At 36.8% G+C, this 19,192-nt stretch overlaps 1 protein-coding gene across 1 annotated transcript in view; it reads right to left on the bottom strand.

Annotated features, from left to right (window-relative positions):
* GCC2 (GRIP and coiled-coil domain containing 2) overlaps window positions 1–19,192 on the bottom strand; it is a 33,363-nt gene continuing 14,171 nt past the window's right edge. The window contains exons 11-23 of the mRNA XM_086769777.1: window positions 17,780–17,944; window positions 17,299–17,403; window positions 16,562–16,724; window positions 15,927–16,027; window positions 15,718–15,795; window positions 14,872–15,009; window positions 12,746–12,867; window positions 10,795–10,971; window positions 9,081–9,298; window positions 6,914–7,108; window positions 5,916–6,055; window positions 4,849–5,050; window positions 1–3,738 (exon numbers count right to left, since the gene is read on the bottom strand). Coding sequence (XP_086625903.1) covers window positions 3,668–3,738; window positions 4,849–5,050; window positions 5,916–6,055; window positions 6,914–7,108; window positions 9,081–9,298; window positions 10,795–10,971; window positions 12,746–12,867; window positions 14,872–15,009; window positions 15,718–15,795; window positions 15,927–16,027; window positions 16,562–16,724; window positions 17,299–17,403; window positions 17,780–17,944 — 1,875 coding nt within the window. The 3' untranslated portion in view covers window positions 1–3,667. The remainder of the gene's footprint in view (window positions 3,739–4,848; window positions 5,051–5,915; window positions 6,056–6,913; window positions 7,109–9,080; window positions 9,299–10,794; window positions 10,972–12,745; window positions 12,868–14,871; window positions 15,010–15,717; window positions 15,796–15,926; window positions 16,028–16,561; window positions 16,725–17,298; window positions 17,404–17,779; window positions 17,945–19,192) is intronic.

The following is a 19,192-nucleotide window of genomic DNA, read 5'->3' as shown; positions in this document are numbered from 1 at the left end:
CACTCTGTTGGGTGAAGGTGAATTTTATTGAAGTGATGGCCACGTGAAAAGGCCAACAAAAACGTTATTTCCAACCAAAACACTTATCTATTCAGACTAGCAATTCTGTAATTACTACAACAAATATATTTTTACCTCTTCATACATTTGGTTTCTCAGCTTCTGGGAGGCAACTGTTATTTGCAAGGCTCCTAAGGGAGGTATTTTCACAGTACCAGTAATAGGAGGACCGTCAGGTAGTTGAGCAAGTATTGGTGCACTGGGTGAAGCGGAGGCCTAGGCCAAGTGAAGCATAGGTGGTTAAACTCCCTTTAAAGCCACTAAGTACAAGAGAAGGAGAGTTTTTAAGTATTTTTCCACAATTCCAGGATATTTTGTCTGTTATCAAAGCAAAAGCAGGGAGGGTGATAGCCAAAGGAAGATTTAAATTTAGAAAATAATCTAACATGTATGCTCTCAATTATTCTTTCGGGAAGGAGGGTCACAAAAGAAAAAAATACTCTCCCATGTATCACTTCTAACACAGGTTTCCCTTTGGCCATCCTGAAATCCCCCAAATCCATCTGGCCACATCCACACCACAGCCTGAGAAGCTATGGTCCTTCCTGTCTTTCCACTGGAGCACGCTTCGCTTGCGCAGATGCGCCTCCCTTCCGGATAAGGGGAACACAGATGTCACATAACTTGTTTCTAAGCCAGCCCAGGTAGTTAGAAATGCAGCACACAGAGGCCTGTGAACTCATAATCACTCTCATTTTTTTTTGTTTTTAATTAATATATACTCTGCAGAGTGACAATATAATCCCCTCCCCCCCCTCCCCTTTTTTTTTTTCCTCCATATTATGCCTTCCTGAGGCTTGGGCTGAAGGCAGGCTGATAGAAGAGTAAATTTGGTCCTAAGCTTGTAAACTCTTTGGGCAGGGGTTGCATTTTCTGGGAAACATCCTAACAAAATATGGCACTGTAAAGAAAAACAAACAAAAAATGAACCAGAAAGCAAAGTCAGCACAGTGCTCTTCCAAAAAGAGCACCACAGTATATCAAGAACCAGCAGTACTAGTTACAATTTTAAATTGCTTTTTGAAAGCAAATGACAGCTACAATGCTGCACATTACAAATGCAAATACATGACATATAAAAAGTCTTCTATGCAAAATAATCCTGCTTCCGGTCCACATTCTTCTATGCCATTTAGTGCAAGTGCATATTAAACTTTGATATATTTGCTTACAGTTTATTGCCACAAAGGTAAGTTCTGGCAATCTTAGCAACAGAACACAGTTTAGTAGCAGTTATTAAAATATCTTTACATTAATTAAGATCTTAACCTTCCATCATAAAAAAATAATATATAGTAATGCAAGAGGTGTCCACTACATTCATAAGTACAATACTTGAATTTTACTAAAACCAGTGAGCATGCAACTCAGACCTGAAAGAAGTCAATAAGCAACTGATATTTAATACAGCCAGTGATATATGTTACTAGCATACATTTATTCACAGTTTACATTGTTAAATAATCTACAGTTTTAAATATGTGCATTTTAGAAGGAACTTGTCACAGCTCTTTTAGAGATGGCTGAGCAGACACTGTGCAGAAGAGACTAAATCAAGTCAGCTGCAAACCGAGTTTGAACTAAGTAAGACAAAGTCATACTCTTCCACTCATGTGCTTCCATTGTTAAAATCACAGAGGAATGACTTTCACTTATTTTTAAGCATATTTCATATCTCTCCTGTCGTTCTGTTTTGACATTCTTTTGAGTGACATGAACCAAATTCAGCTGTGAATAAGGAGTTAGAATTCAGCATCTGAGATCTGGGACAAATCGTGAATGTTGAAGATATGGTAAGCATTTCAAAAGCAAATGCAAGAAAGCCTAAATGTAGCCTCATGTTTGCTATTTTTATTTCCAAACTACAGATGCCTAAAACACTCATCCCCATTTATTAGTTCTGTGATCTGAAAGTCCACAGAGAATGTTTTCACTGGTAGCATGAACCATAAAGATTCCAGTTAGAACACATATTGGATGGAGTGTTGGGGGGAAAGAGGTGCTGAAGACTGTGGAAAGGAATTAAAATATCTGAACAAAGCCTGTTGGCTTCGTTGATTGTGTACTGAAATAAATACAAGAAGCAAAAAAAAAAAAAGCACAGTTACTGAACAGTTTATTCTCAATGTGTGCTGCCTTTCTGCTGTTCTTATGTCCAGATTAATCTCAGTCCCAAATAAGGTAATATTAATTGAGCATCAGTTCCTCAGGACCTCAACTAAGATAGGAAAGAAAGAATATTATTGCAAATCAGGGAATGATTCAGTGTAGAACAGCATAGAGAGCATGTAAATATGAGTGAAAAAGATGAAAAGACTCTTGTTGGAAGGTAAGCTGGGTTTAAAAATGTGTATGCATTTAAATAACTTACAAATAAATTAAAATGGTGAAAGGCAGCACAGACTAGAAGGGGGGAAAAGACAACTGAAGCTAAAAAAAAAGTGTTGCTAACAGGAAAAGTAATTCTATGGCAGAGATGTATTTTACTTGGAAAAAAAACCCAAACATTCTGTTGAATAACCTAGAACAGAGATCACCTCATCTGTGCATAAGATTTGTGCAAATGATGTGCAAATACAGAGAAGTGAGAGAAGGATACAACATCTTCAATCACCAGAACATTTAAAAGATGCATCTATTGACAAAAGTTCTGTCCTTTTCTCTGAGAAGTTATTGTTAGGAGTCTGGTGTACAGACTCAGATTCTTCCTTTAGTGTCTTCAATACGACTAGGTCAGTATGAGTAGTCTTTTCATCTAAGTACAGGCATCACTACAGTAATGAAACATTTTTTCCTGGTCCTGAACGCAAACTTCCAGCCTCAGGGTGAAAAGCCATAGCTGAAGCCCTTTCTGCCACTTATGACCTCTGATTCTTGGAGTACTATCCCAAGACTTCCATAGATGCCATTAATTTCCACTACAGTACCATGCCCCAGATGTGGCAAGTATTATATTTCATATAGTTTTAGGCACCCTCTACAGTATTTTGTGGACCATTGCCTTCATATTTTCAATCCAGCTTTTGGAAAAAAAAAGTATAACCAAAACAAAAAACTTAGTCAAGTTAAAGCAGAAAATGCCATTTCTGTTTCTTAATGATCTTAAATTTTGCAAGCATCATCAGAGAGGAAACAACTCAATTTTCATTTCTTCAACATGGAGAGAACAACACTAACAATATCATTTAGTGAGCTGACAAAAATATGTGAAAGAAACTGTAAACACTTCAAAACGCTTTAAGTCTAAAGTCTAGTTATTCCAGTTACTATATTAGATCAAGTTTTTAAATCAATATCAAAACAATGACACAGATTTGCCAAATTCTGTTTCCAAGCAATTTGCAATTAATTTGTCACTTCTCATTGTACTTCTGATCATCAGCTTTAACATTTACAAGAGGAATAGTTCACTGCTGTCAGAGCATAATATCGGACAATCTTTCAGAGCTACTGAGGGCCTTTCTTAGAAGAGCCTAAAAAGCTGAAAATAACACACAAATAAAACCCTGTAGTTCAGTGCTACAACACCAACAGATTGGTCTTCTACACTAAGATTTTTCTTTTTGCAGCTGTGGAATGTGTTTAAAGATTCAGCATTTCCACTGTCTCATCGAAGTCCTGACCAGCTGTGGAGGTATGAAGCCCACCCAGAGGGCCGTGAAGTAGTCTCTTCCTCACCTGAAGGAAGAAGAAAAACATACTTTAAACTAAGTTTATTATGTTAGACATTGCATCATTTGGTTAAATTACCTTGTTTCCCTGCCCCCCCATCCTTTTTCAAAGGCTGTCCTTGTAAACTTGTTGAAGAGTTAACATCCAATACTCATTCTCAGGCTGCCGTATCTATGTTCAGGGATTTTATCACCAAATCCACTTTACTTTGGCTATTTAAGGATGTTTTAATGACACCATTTATCACCTTTCTCCAGAAAAATCCAGTCAGTGTTCATTAGAGTGTCAGAGCAACATCAAAATGCTATGGACTTAATTTACATCTTGTCTTTCTAAATGCAAAGCCTATCATGGAATGCAGTACTTTGCCACTTTCCTTATTCATGTGATATTGTTCACAAGTTTTAAGTGTTTTATATATACACACGGTACTTACTCTTTATATTAATTTTAAAATCAATTAGAGGTCAGTTGCTAATGAAGTACAAGAAGCTACAGGTTGTTATTGGGAAGTGACAAACAATACCTTCAAAAGTGTTTTTAAGGGGACAAATACTCAGAGTATTTGAAGTGGAGCCAGAACATTATTATACAGTCAGCTCTTGGGTTAATCTCTCGCAAAGGCTTAACTTTTTTTCTTTCCTTCCAAACTCCCTTTATTTATTAAACAAAAAGCATATTTTTATTGAAGAGAAGTTCATAATTAGATCTGCAGTACTGCCTTGAGAGGACCACTTTAATTATCTTTTTAGAACATCTGCCAAAAAAGTAATTCATTTATAGTAACCTCTATTTTAAGGTCACTTTGACAGAAATTCTACGTAAAACATGAACTCATTAAATTCTTACAACTTACTATCATCTTCCTAAAATGTGTACATTTCATAAGAAATTATATTTAACTTAATTCTATTTATATTTTGGGGTATTTAATCTGTTTTCTAAAAACCAAATAGTAACTTCCCAACAGAGCAAAATGGTTTTATTGCTAGCTCACTGGCATTATGCTGCTAAGCTTTGTTTTTTCTCAAAGGTCTACATAACAAAGAACAGAACTTCAGTTGCCTTTATTTCCACTTTTCCTTTTTTTGCAACAATGTTTTGAACACCACCTACCTTGGGCAATTGCAACTAGCTTCCCCTTCTCTTCAGGGCTGAGCTGCAACATGGTGTCTATTACTGGGAGCAGCCTTTCTTTCTCGCTTCCTGATTTTAGAAATATGAACTGCAACAGAACATTCTTCAAGTATTCTAGATTAGCCACAGACTTTTCTCTTTCTTGATTTCTTTCCAATCTTCTTATTTCATTCTTAAGAAGCTGCAGATGACGGAAAAAAATACGCAATATTGTTTTCTTCATATACTAAGCAATTGAACAAAAGTATTTTCAAAAGCTAAAAAGTGACTTAGGTAGTTCGCTTCAAAAAGAATAATGTCTGCGTAGCAACATATTCTGGACAAAAATCCATTGAAACTTAAACATGCGATATTGTTCAGAAATAACTTTTTATTGATCAAAAATGACTGGTTTTGATAAAGTCTGTGCAGTAGTTATAATGACATATGGTGCTAACTATTCCATTGAAATGATAAAGAGCAAGAGTTGAAGAGTTAAATAAGCAATGTGGATCAAAGATTTAACAATATTGTCCGTCACTGAAAAACATTTTCTAAAAAAAATCTTAGCAAGTTTAGAGACTACATTAACTTCAAAAATGTTTTCAGAAAACTCAGGAAGGTACAATCAAATCAATCCAAACTCTATTAGGACATGTATCTCTAAACATGTATCTTCTTTTAACCTAAGACAGTTAAAAGGGGTTACAGGAAGAGAAACCAGACAGTGCTTCCCTTGGAATTTACTGCTTTTATCTAAGTGAAAACAGTAAAGGCACTTTACTAAACATTAAACTTCCAAACTCTTCAGGGTTTTTTTGTAGCAGCTTTTACTCCCCTTCCCGACTAGAAACTGTGAGGAAAAAAATAAACAACCTAAAACCTGAAGTCAATTCTGGGAGCACTAATTAGTCCTGTGGAATAAAAGCCCTTCCAAAATTAAGTTTTGCATCACCAAATTTTTATAGACTTGGATTTTCTGGAACATATTTGCTGTTAAACATGTGGTCTAGGAAACAAACCATAGAAATTAAAGCTGTCCCCACACTTCCTGCTTGTCTGCTAACCTTTATTTGTTCCATTAGGATTGCATTGGTTGCCTCTGATTCACGAAGTAATTCATTCAAGTGATCAGCACTCTTTGCCGTTGTGTTTAGTTTCTGAATCAGTTCATCCTTAGTGAGTTCTGTTTGCCACTGAGATGGTTCTGCAATTAATTGGAAAAGAAAACTGAGAGAAGAAAAAAGCACTTGCATCTACTTTATACTAACTTAACATTAGGATTTGATTAACGTAGTTTCTTAGAAACAGAATCCACGTTGAGTCAGACTGCAAAATTCACAAGCATCATTGCTGCAGCTGCATGCTGGTTTTGTGATCTGTTTTTGTATATATATTAGAAGGGGTTTGGCAAATCAGTTCTAAGTATGTCTAAGTATGGTTTTAATTTACCCCTTGTTTCCTACCCATAAATGGGGATTTTCAATAGTTCTCCACAAAGTGCTCAGTAGACTTTTAAAACATGATCAGATGCTACCATATATTTTTACACTTTTTGGGGAACTCTTAGAACACTGTTCTCATGCTGGCTTTCATTTTCCTAGAAGAAATTATGAGTAAATTCCTAAAGCCACATTAAGATGAACAGACACTTTATCCTTTCATTAATGAGAGTTAAAGCAACACTTAGTTGTCACTAGGAGAGCCTAGTCCAGAACAGAAGTTTTGTAACTATTCACTGACTTGCTCATCCAGTCTTTTCCCTTTAGAAAGTCACAAATACGAAATCTTTAAATCGTCATAGACTCATAGAATGGTTTGGGTTGGAAGGGACATTTAGAGGTCATCTAGTCCAATTCCCAATCACTAAAACCTGTAGTGATGTTTTACTGCTAGTCCTTACTCAAGGATAAAACTACAGAAATGCAGGAGAGTGTATACTCAGTGGCACTTAAGTAGACTTGTGCCTTGCACCTAAAAGCACAGCATTCTCAGATATTTTGAGGGCACAAACTTCAGCAACTTACATAGGCAAGTGCTTCAAAAAGCCACACATTCTACCTACCAAGTTTTGCTTCTGGGGAGTTCAGAAGTTGTTCCAAGGATGGTACATAGGTGCTGGCTGAAGAGACAGACTCTGTGTCCGTTGTTTCCATACCTTCTCCCTCTTCCCTAGCTACAGTGTGCATATCGAGAACAGGAAGGTCAGTGTTTCGCCGTTCTCTTAAGTTCTTCATTGCTGGATTTGAAGCAGCTGAACCTGAAAGATACTTACTGATGTTTGTCATCAGAATGTAACTGACAGCAAGAGGAGGAAAGGTGAAGAAAACAGAGAAAGCCAGATACATACATAACATTTATAACAGAAAATATAGCCTTTTGCCTCCAAATTACCATTCCAATCAAAGCCTGTTTCTAAACCCAAACTTGATTGGCAATTTTTATTTCAGTGATTATGACTGAAGATGTGTTGTAGCTATGACAAGAATGTCAAATGTTTTCAGTAACTTTACAAATACAACAATAGCACTTGAGCTTGAACACAGTAAAATCTTAATTAGAAGAGGGGTCAAAATAGCAAATATACCAATAACAAACATTGTTAACATAGCTTTCAATACACTTTTCTTTAGCTTTACCCCTCATACTGCAGGCAGAGGTCCGGTATGCTCCAAAATCTGAGACAAACTGATAGGAAAAGCACTGAATATTTACAAAGTAATCTCCCTCCATCTGTCTGACAATGCAGGTACTGCAGAAGAGATAACACTGATGCAGATTCTGGACAGAACAAAATAGTTCCAATTGGAAGGGACCTACAGCAATCACCTAGGACAATTGCCTGACCACTTCAGGGCTGACCAAAAAGTTAAAAAGTATTATTAAGGGCATTGTCCAAACACTTCTTAAACACTGACAGGTTTGGGGCATCAACCACCTCTCTAGGAAGCCTGTTCCAGTGTTTTACCACCCTCTTACTGAAGAAATGTTTCCTCCTGTCAAGTCTGAACCTCCCTGAGGCAGCTTTCAACCATTCCCTTGTGTCCCATCAGTGGATAAAAGGGAGAAGAGCTCTGCACCTCCCTCCCTACTTCCCCTCCTCGGGAAGCTGTCGAGACCAATAGCCTCAGCCTCCTTTTCCCCAAACTAGATAAACCCAAAGTCATTAGCCACTCCTCACAGGACATGCCTTCCAGCCCTTTCACCAGCTTTCTTGGTCTCTTCTGGACGCATTCATGGACCTTAACATTCTGAAGGGACAGTAATAACACAGTAAAGACACATTCCTTACTTGGTAAGGAAGATCAGTAGATTGATATGGCATGCTGCAGATTCTCCAGAAAAAGTTTCTGGTGCATTACAGAACCACACACTGTAAGCACATTTTAGATTCAGACTCAGGTACACAAACTTGTATCATAGAATCATAGAATAGTTTGGGTTGGAAGGAACCTTTAAAGCTTGTCTAGTCCAACCTCCCTGCAAGAAGCAGGGCCATCTCCAACTAGATGAGGCTGCTCAGAGTCCAAACTGGCCTTGAATGTTTCCAGGGATGGGGAACCCACCTCTCTGGGCAACCTGTTCCAGTGTTTCACCACCTTCATTGTAAAAATTTTTTTCCTTATGTATAGTCTGCTTCCAGTTTAAAACTATTACCCCTCATCCTATCACAACAAGCACTGCTGAAAAGTTTTTCCCCATCTTTCTTGTAGCCCCCCTTTAGGTACTAGAAGGCTGGTATAAGGTCTCTGCAGAGCCTTCTCTTCTCCAGGCTGAACAGCCCCAACTCTCTCAGCCTGTCCTCGTAGAAGTGCTCCAGCCCTCTAATAATCTTCATGGCCCGCCTCTGGACTCCCTGCAACAGGTCCATGTCCTTCTTATGCTGGGGGCTCCAGGGCTGGATGCAATATTCCAGGTGGGGTGTCACGAGAGCAGAGTAGAGGGGAAGAATCACCTCCTTCGATCTGCTGGTCATGCTTCTTTTGATGTGGCCCAGGGTGCGGCTGACTTTCTGGGCTGCAAGCGCACATTGCTTGCTTGCTCCTGTTGAGCTTCTCATCACCCAATACCCAATCCACTCTCAGCCTATATTTGTAGCTATATTTGTAGCTATATTTGTACTTGTAGCTATTTGTAGCTATATTTGTACTTGGGATAGCCCCGACCCATGTGCAGGACCTTGCACTTGGCCTGGTAACCTAAGTAAACCTGGTATTATGCCTGAAAGTTACCTCTAGTGCTTGGTTCACTCTTGAGTTGGAAGAGCTGAGCTTCTACTCTGGACAGTTGCTGCTGAAGCGTCTCTACTGTCTTCCTGTGCTCTTCTTGTAGGTTCCTGACTTGATCTCTGAAATTGTTCCGGAGAGCTTCGTTCTGGGCTGTCAGCTGAGTCAAAGTCTGGGCATGCTCTGTTTTCATGACCATGTTCTCAGATTGTATTGTGCAGAGCCTGAAGACAGCATACACACAAAATGTAAGAAATGAACGACAAAGCCCTGTCATTTTTACATTTCGAACTTTTTAGAGTTTACAGTAGTTTTCAATTTTCATGTGTATGATTATCTTAAAATGACTGCAACTTTTTTCCATTTAAATTCCTCTTTTTACAGGGAAAATCTAAGACTGAGAAAGTTACACTTATTAGCTATCATATGAATGCATTGTGCTATATAAACACTTGGTTTCTATTTCAGAACACAAAATTCAGACATCTTTGGGGAAAAAAAAATTGAAGTATTAGAGACACTGTGGTCTAAATATCCATCCTCAAATTCTAAAATTGCAACATGACTGTTTATAGTGACATAAAGGGCATGTCACTTACCTTATACTTCACCTCCTTTAACATCTATTTACCAAACACTTATGCAGGACTTCTGAAAATGGAAGTTTCTAACACGCTAAGTTTAATGTTTTAAGCTTCAACTTTCAGTGTAGAAGAAGGTAGAAGAGTGTACTTTTTAGCAAGGAAAATGTCAGTAACACATCAATTGTACTTGGCTTGGAGGTTCTCCAGGAGACAAAATTGTCACAAGCAATTAAACAAGTGCACGTACAGAAAGACTAAGCATAGGACTTGCCCTTATATGCACACAAACTTAAATATAGCCAGACTAGCAGAGAGCTAGTGTCTCTGGGTACAAAGGGAACCTACTGTGATACAGTTGTTTCCAGAAAAATGCAGAAGGACATAATTTAGTTGATTACAATGAATCATCATGTGGCTATCAGGAACAGATAAAATAGTACAAAGACAGAGACAAGAAGTCAACAGTTCCTGATACTAAACTGTAATTTCTAATGAGTATTTCATGTGAACTTTTTTTGTATCCTAATTAGAGAAGAAAAGATAAGGAAAGGCCCTTTTTGAAGGGCTCAAGTATTAGGTACTCATGTGATTTTTCAAGAACTGATACAGATTAAGCAGGTTCCTTTCATTTTGAAAGAAATAGCAGATTAAGACTGTGGCAAGCATAAACTTAAAATACAGTACTTTCTTTAAGAAGGCACTTGGTGGACGCATGACTGGATATTTTTCAGTGCAGTTTGCTCTGTATTTAACTACCTTATTTTTCTAATAGGAAACATCCATAAAATTTAGTTGATCAGTCCAACAAAACGTAGTGCTCAGCATTGGACTTAAAAATAGTCAATCTGTTTAAAAAAAAAGTTAAGTTTGAAATAAACGTTAATTTTAAAATCTGACAGTTAACAGGTAGAAAGCTTGCAAAAATCTCAAATTCTCTGATTAGCTACTGCTTCATTTTCATTGCTGAAACTTCTGAAGGATGATAAAAAATAGCAAACAATTCTTTTGAAAATTCTTTTAACTTTCTCAACAGTTATGCCCTTTCTTTGGGAAGTACAATTATAGGCCACTACATGCCTAGCTCTTAAAGTTCATACAAAATAAAGTATCTATATCTATTCATCAGCAGACCATACTTTTCACGGAGTTCTGCCTCTTTTGCAACAGTCTCTTGCAGCATCTTATTGTGTCTTTCCAGCAGGGTGTCATGTTCAGACTGCAATGCTTGGAGTTCAGATGCATTCATCTGTGAATTATGCTGAGCATCTTGCAGCTTAACTTTAAGTTGATCTATCACCATTTCCAATTGTTCTCTATAAGGGGAAAAAATAAACAAACAACATAGATTTAAAAAGGATTATATTATTTCAGAACCTGTATTATATCCACAACATTCTGGACAGCTGATCCACATCACTTGCTTATTAATTAAATCAATACAGCACCATGACCAAAATAATTTTAGAATGTGACTGCAGCAGAAACAATTAGTAAAGTTCTGATCATGTTTCAATATAGGTGCGAATAGGTTTATTCCATCTGATCTGCTGGGAATTAACTCTTGGGGTAGAAAGTGTGACTGCTACCATTTTCTACTTCAAGCTGGTTTGGAGGAACAAGACAGAAGGACAATAATATGTGGGATGCAGATGGGAGAAAAAAAATTATTCTTAAAAAGTGGTGGAGGGTTTTTTGTTTGTTTAGGAAATGCACATCAGTTCAATGAGACTGAATACAGGAGACAAATGGCTGGAGGAGATTTTGAGCTAAGGATTAAAAAGCAAAATCAATCCATAAAACAAGACAAACTCCGTTGATCAGAAATAAATCAAAATCATATACACCAGGAGGAAAAAGTCTGAAGTCACACACATTCTCCTTTTATGCTTCCTGTATTTATATATGCAGACATCTATTATTTCATGAACTGTATATCTTATTGACTCTTAGAGTTGATACTTGTAAATAATTTCTTTGAAAACTATTTGTCATCTGTTCATTGCTTGATTACTTGTCCACTTTGTTTCCAAGGTGATCCTCTTTCACAAAAACCTAACAATACCAGAACTTCTTAAAAATCTGCAAAAAGGAGGAACAAAGAAATGCAGCTCTCGCAGTTTGCTTGCTTCAAAGAAAAGAAGAGGTAGATGTACTTAAAAAAACCTAAACAAACCATAAGACCAAAGTCCTCTAACAAAGCACAAGTCTCCCTCTGGTGGATTTTCAGCAGCAATTGCATGTACTGTTTTAAGAGCTGTGTCAGAAATGACTTTTGATATCTCACACAAATAACCCAGTCTGTCACCAATGGCAACTATCAATAACTTATAAAAATAACTTTTAGAAACTGATCTACTTATGCAGTGAGTTCAGGCAGTTTCTGAAGTGAATCTGAATTTACCTGGCTTACAACTATACTTAAATGATTTTCAGACAGTGTAACTTTTTTTTTCCTAAGTCTTTCCTCATATAACAGCTGATAAGTATTTCATAAATCTGCTGGAACTGAGGCCTGAATTGGCAGCCAGAGCTTTACTTACACTAAACCATTCCTTCCTGAAAAAGTTCAAAGCAAGCTCAGCTGAACAGTTCCAAGCTACTCTTTTTTACCTAGTTGGAAATGGCTCTTTATGGCAATACTTTGTCAGAGGAAATGACATGTCAAGTCTACACAGAAGATGCTAGCTAATTTCTGCTCATAAGAATCTTCCTAACACCTTACTTCTCCCTCTGACTGTAACAATAGGTAATCTACACAAAAATAAATGTAAAAAAAGGCAAATCAAAGAATTAGAAACTACCATAGTACCACTACGGTACAAATTGATGATCCTTCTTCTATTCTGATAGGCAGAGCCACAGTTAGATTACATATCAGATAAAGTTTTTAGAAATAAAGAATTGTTGTTGTTTTTTTTTTAAAAACTGAAGTAACCGGCAAAGAAAACTCCCTCCCTTCTGATATTTTCCTTATTCAAGCAAAGCGTAAATAGTGGAACTCATTTGTTGGTCAAAAATTAGCAAATTCAAGCACAATAATGCAAGTAGCAGTATTTTTCTGTATACATATAAAAATTTTAGTTTTACCTTTCTTGCTTGGCTCCCTCAGATTCTGTTTGAGAAGCTGATTTATTCTTTTGCTGTTTTAGAACATTATGAACACGGACTTTGTAGCTCTCGAATTCAGATGTAACAGATGCTTGTTCAGCCTATCACACAGAAAACAAACCCTTAATAAGTTATGCTATCGACTATTGCTCCTTTATTTCTCTAAAATGAAACATATCTTACATTGGAAAAAAAATTCAGAACTTCTTGTTGCGTTTTGTTCTCTTAAGTGGTTAATTAAACTTGTGACTGCCATAATAAATCATGTTTCTTTAGACTTTAATTGAGTATCATAAAATGTTAAACTTAAAAAAGAGATGCTGATTTTCAATATACCAGTACTAAAGAAAGAATACTTGCGAACTCAAAAATTGTATTCAACAGAGATTGAGCAAGGGGTTCTATCAAACAGTTTTAAATGAAGGAAAAAAAGGGATAATTCTGTTTTCCGTTTTCCTTTTATACTACCCAAGTGACAAAAATCTAATATGCCTTGAAGTTATGCATGATTTACAGGAGTTAAGTCAGTCTTGTAATGGTATTACACAGCACAAGATATAATATTCTAGTTGACTGTAAGGGTGTTTGGTCTGTCTTCTCTTCTAAATTCAGTTGATATATGCCTTTCTGTGGACACACAGAAAATCACTTCACGACATATCTTCATCCTTGACTGTACAGTATACAGCAATAATTAGTCCCATCCTTCAAGTACGCATGTTATATATGTTTCTACAAAAACACAGATGCAGGTTTTAATTCTTGGATATTACAAGAAGCTCATAGATTCATTAGTCATCCTTGAGATGACTAAGATGCTCTCATCTCCAGGAGCAGGATTTTGGGAAGTTTCTCGTCAGCTGAACTGGCAAGTGAAAATTCCACAGTGACTAGCCACTGCTCCAGCTTTTCTGGAGTCTGTAAAATTTGTGGGCATTTCTTTAAACTAATCCTTCTCTTTTCCTCCAGTCAAACTATGTGAACTAGAATATTCCTAAGTCCTCAGGTACACAGCCTTAAATGTCAGTATGACTTTTGCCTTCTAACCTATTATCTGCTTTAGTGTCCACCTTTCCTTTGGACAGAATTTTCCTTTGTTAATAACCTTGTAACAATACGTATTTTCTAGATGTAGGGCACCTAAGAGGAAGGCTAGTCCTCCAGCAGCTTCAAGCCATCACACACCATCATGGAAGATCTACACTCTGAATAGTTTCACAACATCAAAGAGCAAGCCACCACGGATAGGTACCGTAAGTCCCCAGTTATGAAGAATGCATTTGTAAAACCATGATCTATATCTAACAGTACAACTCAGGCAAGCCTCTTGCAGCAGCAACCACAAAGTTTCTTCATTTCAGTTCACCTTTAAAAGATGTAGATTTTTTTTTGAGAGGCTGCAGTCACTTATCTGCAGGATGCACTCCTATCATACAAAAGGAGCTATAGCGTGGTGCAGTAATCTCCATAAAGATAGTATGAACATAGCAGGCCTGCTACATTCTGAATCTGTCTGTCTCCAATGCAAACACTAGATTCCATTAACATCTAACACAGTGTCATATGGACAAAAAAACAGAAATAAAAAAAAACCCCTCAGCAATAGTTTTACTGACGTGTAGCTCAGCTGCCAAGTAAGAAGCAGCTCATATAGCCGCATATTAAAAAGTGCTTGCAAATCTATTTTTCATAGTCTTTTTTTTTTTTAAGAGGTATCTGTGTTAACTGTGTTTATATGGAGCAAATTATGTTCTTTTTCTTTTTTTCTTCCCCTTTTTTCTTTAAAGATTTCTTTTTTCCCCTCAGTGCATACGTGGCAATCATCTTAAATGACCTCCGGCTCCCCACTATCAACACAAGGTTTTGCCTACTGGAAACAGAAAAGTCCAGTCCAGATGTTCTACCACAAGTGATATGTGACAACCAGGACAGTCTGGCTTGTCATCTGTACCACCCAGATACATTAAGCACTGGTATAATTCCCAATTCTTGACAGACAAAAAGGCAAGAGTGAAAGATCCACAAAATATTTTCAGAGAAGCAGACAGAGAGTACAGTAAAACTCCCTTCTGAAGTCTCTAACATTACTTCTTCCATTAGAGTACCTGGGCTGCTCTGCACTCTTCTTGCAAAGTTGCAATTTTTTGCTGGTAAGCACTCAATGTTCGCTGGTGTTGCTCTGAAGAAGTTCGTAGGTGTTCCTGAACTTTATGCTTTTCTGATGTTAGTACAGCCACTTGAATCTGAAAAAGTCAGTTGAAAACTTCACTATGACAACATTTTTTCTTCCCTCTCCAAGGAGACATGCCACAGAGAAAATAGGATTCTACTATAGTAATTCCTGCACAGAACTAGTGGCGGTACAATTAAAATCCAATAAAAACAGAATAAGAAATAGATGTGAGTTACAGTGTACTTAATTTTTTTTTTTAAAAGGGTGTTTTTTAAAGAGAGAATTGAAGAGAAAACTACAGTGGTGGGGTGGCAGCATTTAAGAAAGGCAATCCGTCTCCCTTCCCCTCCCTGCTACCTTTCATTACATTCAATTCCTATTCTGTCCAACCAACAAAATTTATACAGAAGGACAACACTTGAAATTTATGATGATGATGTCGCATTATTTTGTTTTTAAACTGAGAAACTTCCACTTCTAAAGACATTATTCTATAACTTAGCCCAGTTACAAGCTTCAAACTACACAGTCCTCTCTCTTGGTGGAAAGGGAAAGGAAAGAGCAGCAAGAAAGGGTAAGCCTATTTAAACAACATCACAAAGGAAATATTTGGGTAAAGCAGCAATCACACAACTCATTCAAGAAAAATAATAAGTGCTCAAGTAATAAAAATGACATCTTTTCATTCTTCAGCCTATATCCCATCTGCTCAGTACAAATCACAAACTTATTACTTAAATAAGAAACCTTATAGTAACAAAGAAGTGAAGTTTCTTGCCTTATAGGCTTCCACTTGTTGTTGACTGGCTTCCAGTTCCCCTTTTAATGATGCCTGCAACATTAGATGGTCATTTTCCTGCATGATAAAGTTATCTGGTTATTAAAGAACCCCAAATCTCAGCAACTTAATAGTTCAGCTATCAGCTGATCAGATTTTTAAAAGTCAGGTTAAAAATGCAATGTACAGTCATTGACACTGGGACTTACAGCTTGTTTTGAATCAGCCAGTTCTTTCTTTGTTTTCACTAGGAGTTGTTTTATCTTGGCATTTCTTTCCTCATCCTGTTGCATAGTTGACTGAAGTGATTCTAATGCAGAAAACAGTAGTTACACACAAAGGAAACTTCCCCTCCTGTATTTCCTTAACAGTATTGGAAAATATTTAAACAAATTCTGACAGACTTCTTAAAAGCTGCAAACAAGTAGCTTACAGTAAGTTTAGTATCTGATTTCAAAGTATCGCAAAGATCTTCTAATACATGAAATTGTTTTAAGACTTACACTTCAGGATAAGATGAATTTTTTAATCACATGCTAACTAATAAAGTTTTATGAGTGTGGTATGTCAGACTGAAAACCCCTGACAGTCACTGACTCGGAACTTGTGATTAACTTAATAAGGTAGAAAACACAGTTATCAGGCAGGTAATTTGCCTTTTGTATGCTCAATACAAGATCAAGTGACTGATAATCTAGTAAAGTTTCCCGTATCAAGAAGTAATCAAGTAGCTGTGTTCCGTGCAAACCTTACTCTCACTCATCGACTTGAGTTGTTTGTGAATTGCGTTTTTTACCATTGCTAACTATACCATTGATACTCTTGCTATTTATAGTTTACTCACTTATTTCTTCTTGTAGGGTCTCTTGCTTCTGTTTCTGAATCCCTGTCTCTTGCTCGAGATCTTCTATTCTGCTGTCTTTATCAGTAATCTTCTGATTAAGTTCTTTTACGAGCCTTTCATAGTCAGCTATTTCCATATCCATCAGTGTACTCTTTTGAGCATCCTGGAAGTTACACACAGTGAAGTTACAATCTGCTTTGGCTGCTTTTTTTTTTTTTTTTTAATTATATTAAAAACTATATTGCTCACATAACAAAAAGCTTTATAACTATCCACATCTAGAAGCAGCACTCATTCATCAGTTTCCATATCCTCAGTAAATAATCTGTTTTCAAATGAGAAGCAGAAGCTTTGCAAAACCTGTTTCTAGTTTTAACAGTTTTACCAGTAGGTATTTTGCAGATATTCATTTCTATCATCCTCAGTCCTTACAACAAAGGCAGCTTCTGAATAGTGCACCATAAAGTACTCCAGACATGTGAATTCTATTCCTATTTCTTCTCATGACAGGCCACGTAACCCAAGCTAAAACAAACAACCAAAAAATAAAAAATCCACAAACCTAGAAGTACGTATCAGCTCTCCAAACACAAAACCAGGGGTAAAACCCCTCCTGTTTTCACTTTTGCAAGCCTTGAGGTTAAAATCCTCAGAACAGAAAGGGAGGCATTCAACACAGCATGATGAGCCAAAATCTTTGGTAGTCTGTTAACCACTAACATGAACAGCAACTCTACCTTTCTGGCCAGCTCTAGTTCTTGCATAGTTTGCTGCAGATGCTTCTTTTCCTTCTGAAGTTGCGTCTGAAGCTCCTCCATTTCTCGGAGAGCAGCACTATGTTCCTGAAATTTAAATACTTCTCAATTATGCAGTCCAATTTCAAAATAGATGTCAGCACCCACTTACACTTACCCACACACACACTTAGGTTGTACAAAGATGAGATTTTTTTCTTTTCAGGAAATCACTGATTCACTAAAAAAACCCAGAAGTTTAAGTGTTTTTCACATTCTGTCACTATCCCCAACCTACTCTAAGTGACAGTCTTGCAAAATTCTTCCAATTAACAGATGAAGCCTTCAAAAATGACTGAGTCAAGTAACAAGAAAAGAAAGTATGGAACATGTTCTATAAAAACACAGTTTACAAAGGTCTAACAGAAGTCATATCTAGTGAAAGTAACGCTTCAGCCCATTCGCCATCTCTACAGAGTACTACCTTTGTTTTCTGTTCTTTCAGAAGTTTTTCAGCTTCTAGTTCTTTGTCAGCCTTTGCCTTGGCTCTTTGTACCTCCAGTATCTGAGCTTCCAGCAGCTTAGCATTATGTTGCAGTGTTTCAACACGAGCTAGGAGGTCTTCATTAGCAGAGTGTAACTGATCATGCTGAAATTATCATAGTAGAAAGAAAAAAACATAAGCTGAATTTGCTTGTGACTTTGACAGATAAGATGTTGTCTATATTTTAAAACAAACACCTATTTCTATCCAACTCCCTTACAAACAGCACTCCTACAGGATGATTCTTGTCCATCTTAATTGTTTTAAACCAGATTAAGAAATAGGCTAAAGTAAAGTCACTAGCACAATTTGATTATTTTGTTCAGAGTTCATTTGCCCAGCTTTCTGTAAGATAGCTAGAATTACAAGAAATCTGAAAAACATAGCCCAACATTTATGCTTTCTGCAAGAACCACCTTCCTCCCACAATAATACACAACCTTCGAGTACTTATTGTCCCACTTCAAATACAGCTGATGTATTTATAAATAAATGATCATGCAATTAATTCCTAGAAAATATTTAACTGTAGCACCACCAAGCCTTCAATGAGATCATATCAGTACACAAACTCCTCCTGTATCTGGGCTATTTTTACAATGACTTTAACAGATTTAATTTTGCCATCTCAGTTTTATCTCAGTCTCTATTATGCAGACTAAGAATGAAGTATAAGTGAAAGAAGCTGCCAACTACTTAAACAGCGTTTTTATTTAGAAAATACTTCATAACAAACTTGAAAAATTCAACGCCTGCATAATCAGCAGAATACATGCTACTGTTTGCATTTCCTCCTACGCGACTCACTACTACCTTCCATTTACACGGAAACGGTGGCCTAGGTGGATCTTCAATGTAACTATGTATTGGGCCTGGGAGTTTAAATTCTAAATCCAAAACCTATTGCAGTTAGCTTTGCAAAAATGTGTCTCACAGCTGCTTAATTACCATCTTAGACTCTTCCGAATGCCACTACAGTACTCTACAATGCATCCTCAACTGTCATCCTTGTGAAAGATGCAAAACATCATAATTAATTTAGTATGTTTAAATACTCTGTTGATTAAATAAGAAAACCACTTTTTGTCTAAGAAACAGAAGAAAAAAAAATTAACAGTTAAAGGTTACTGTACTTCATGAGAAGTGTAGGTGTGAAATCGGAGAAATAATGCAAGTTTGATAATTTGGTTTTACATCTGGTACATGCAGCAGAGTTGTGTGTCCAAACTAAACCAGAGGTGATCACTTGCTCTTTTCTGTGAGTTGATCTGGAGTAAATTAAACCCTTTCAATTGAAAAAGCCAGACATCCTACATGTATTTCCCTTTGTCACAGCCCAAATAAGATATCAGT

This window comes from Chlamydotis macqueenii, chromosome 1, assembly GCF_036417535.1.
Source record: "Chlamydotis macqueenii isolate bChlMac1 chromosome 1, bChlMac1.mat, whole genome shotgun sequence".
Taxonomy (NCBI): domain Eukaryota; kingdom Metazoa; phylum Chordata; class Aves; order Otidiformes; family Otididae; genus Chlamydotis; species Chlamydotis macqueenii.
This window is presented reverse-complemented; position numbering and strand designations above follow the sequence as displayed.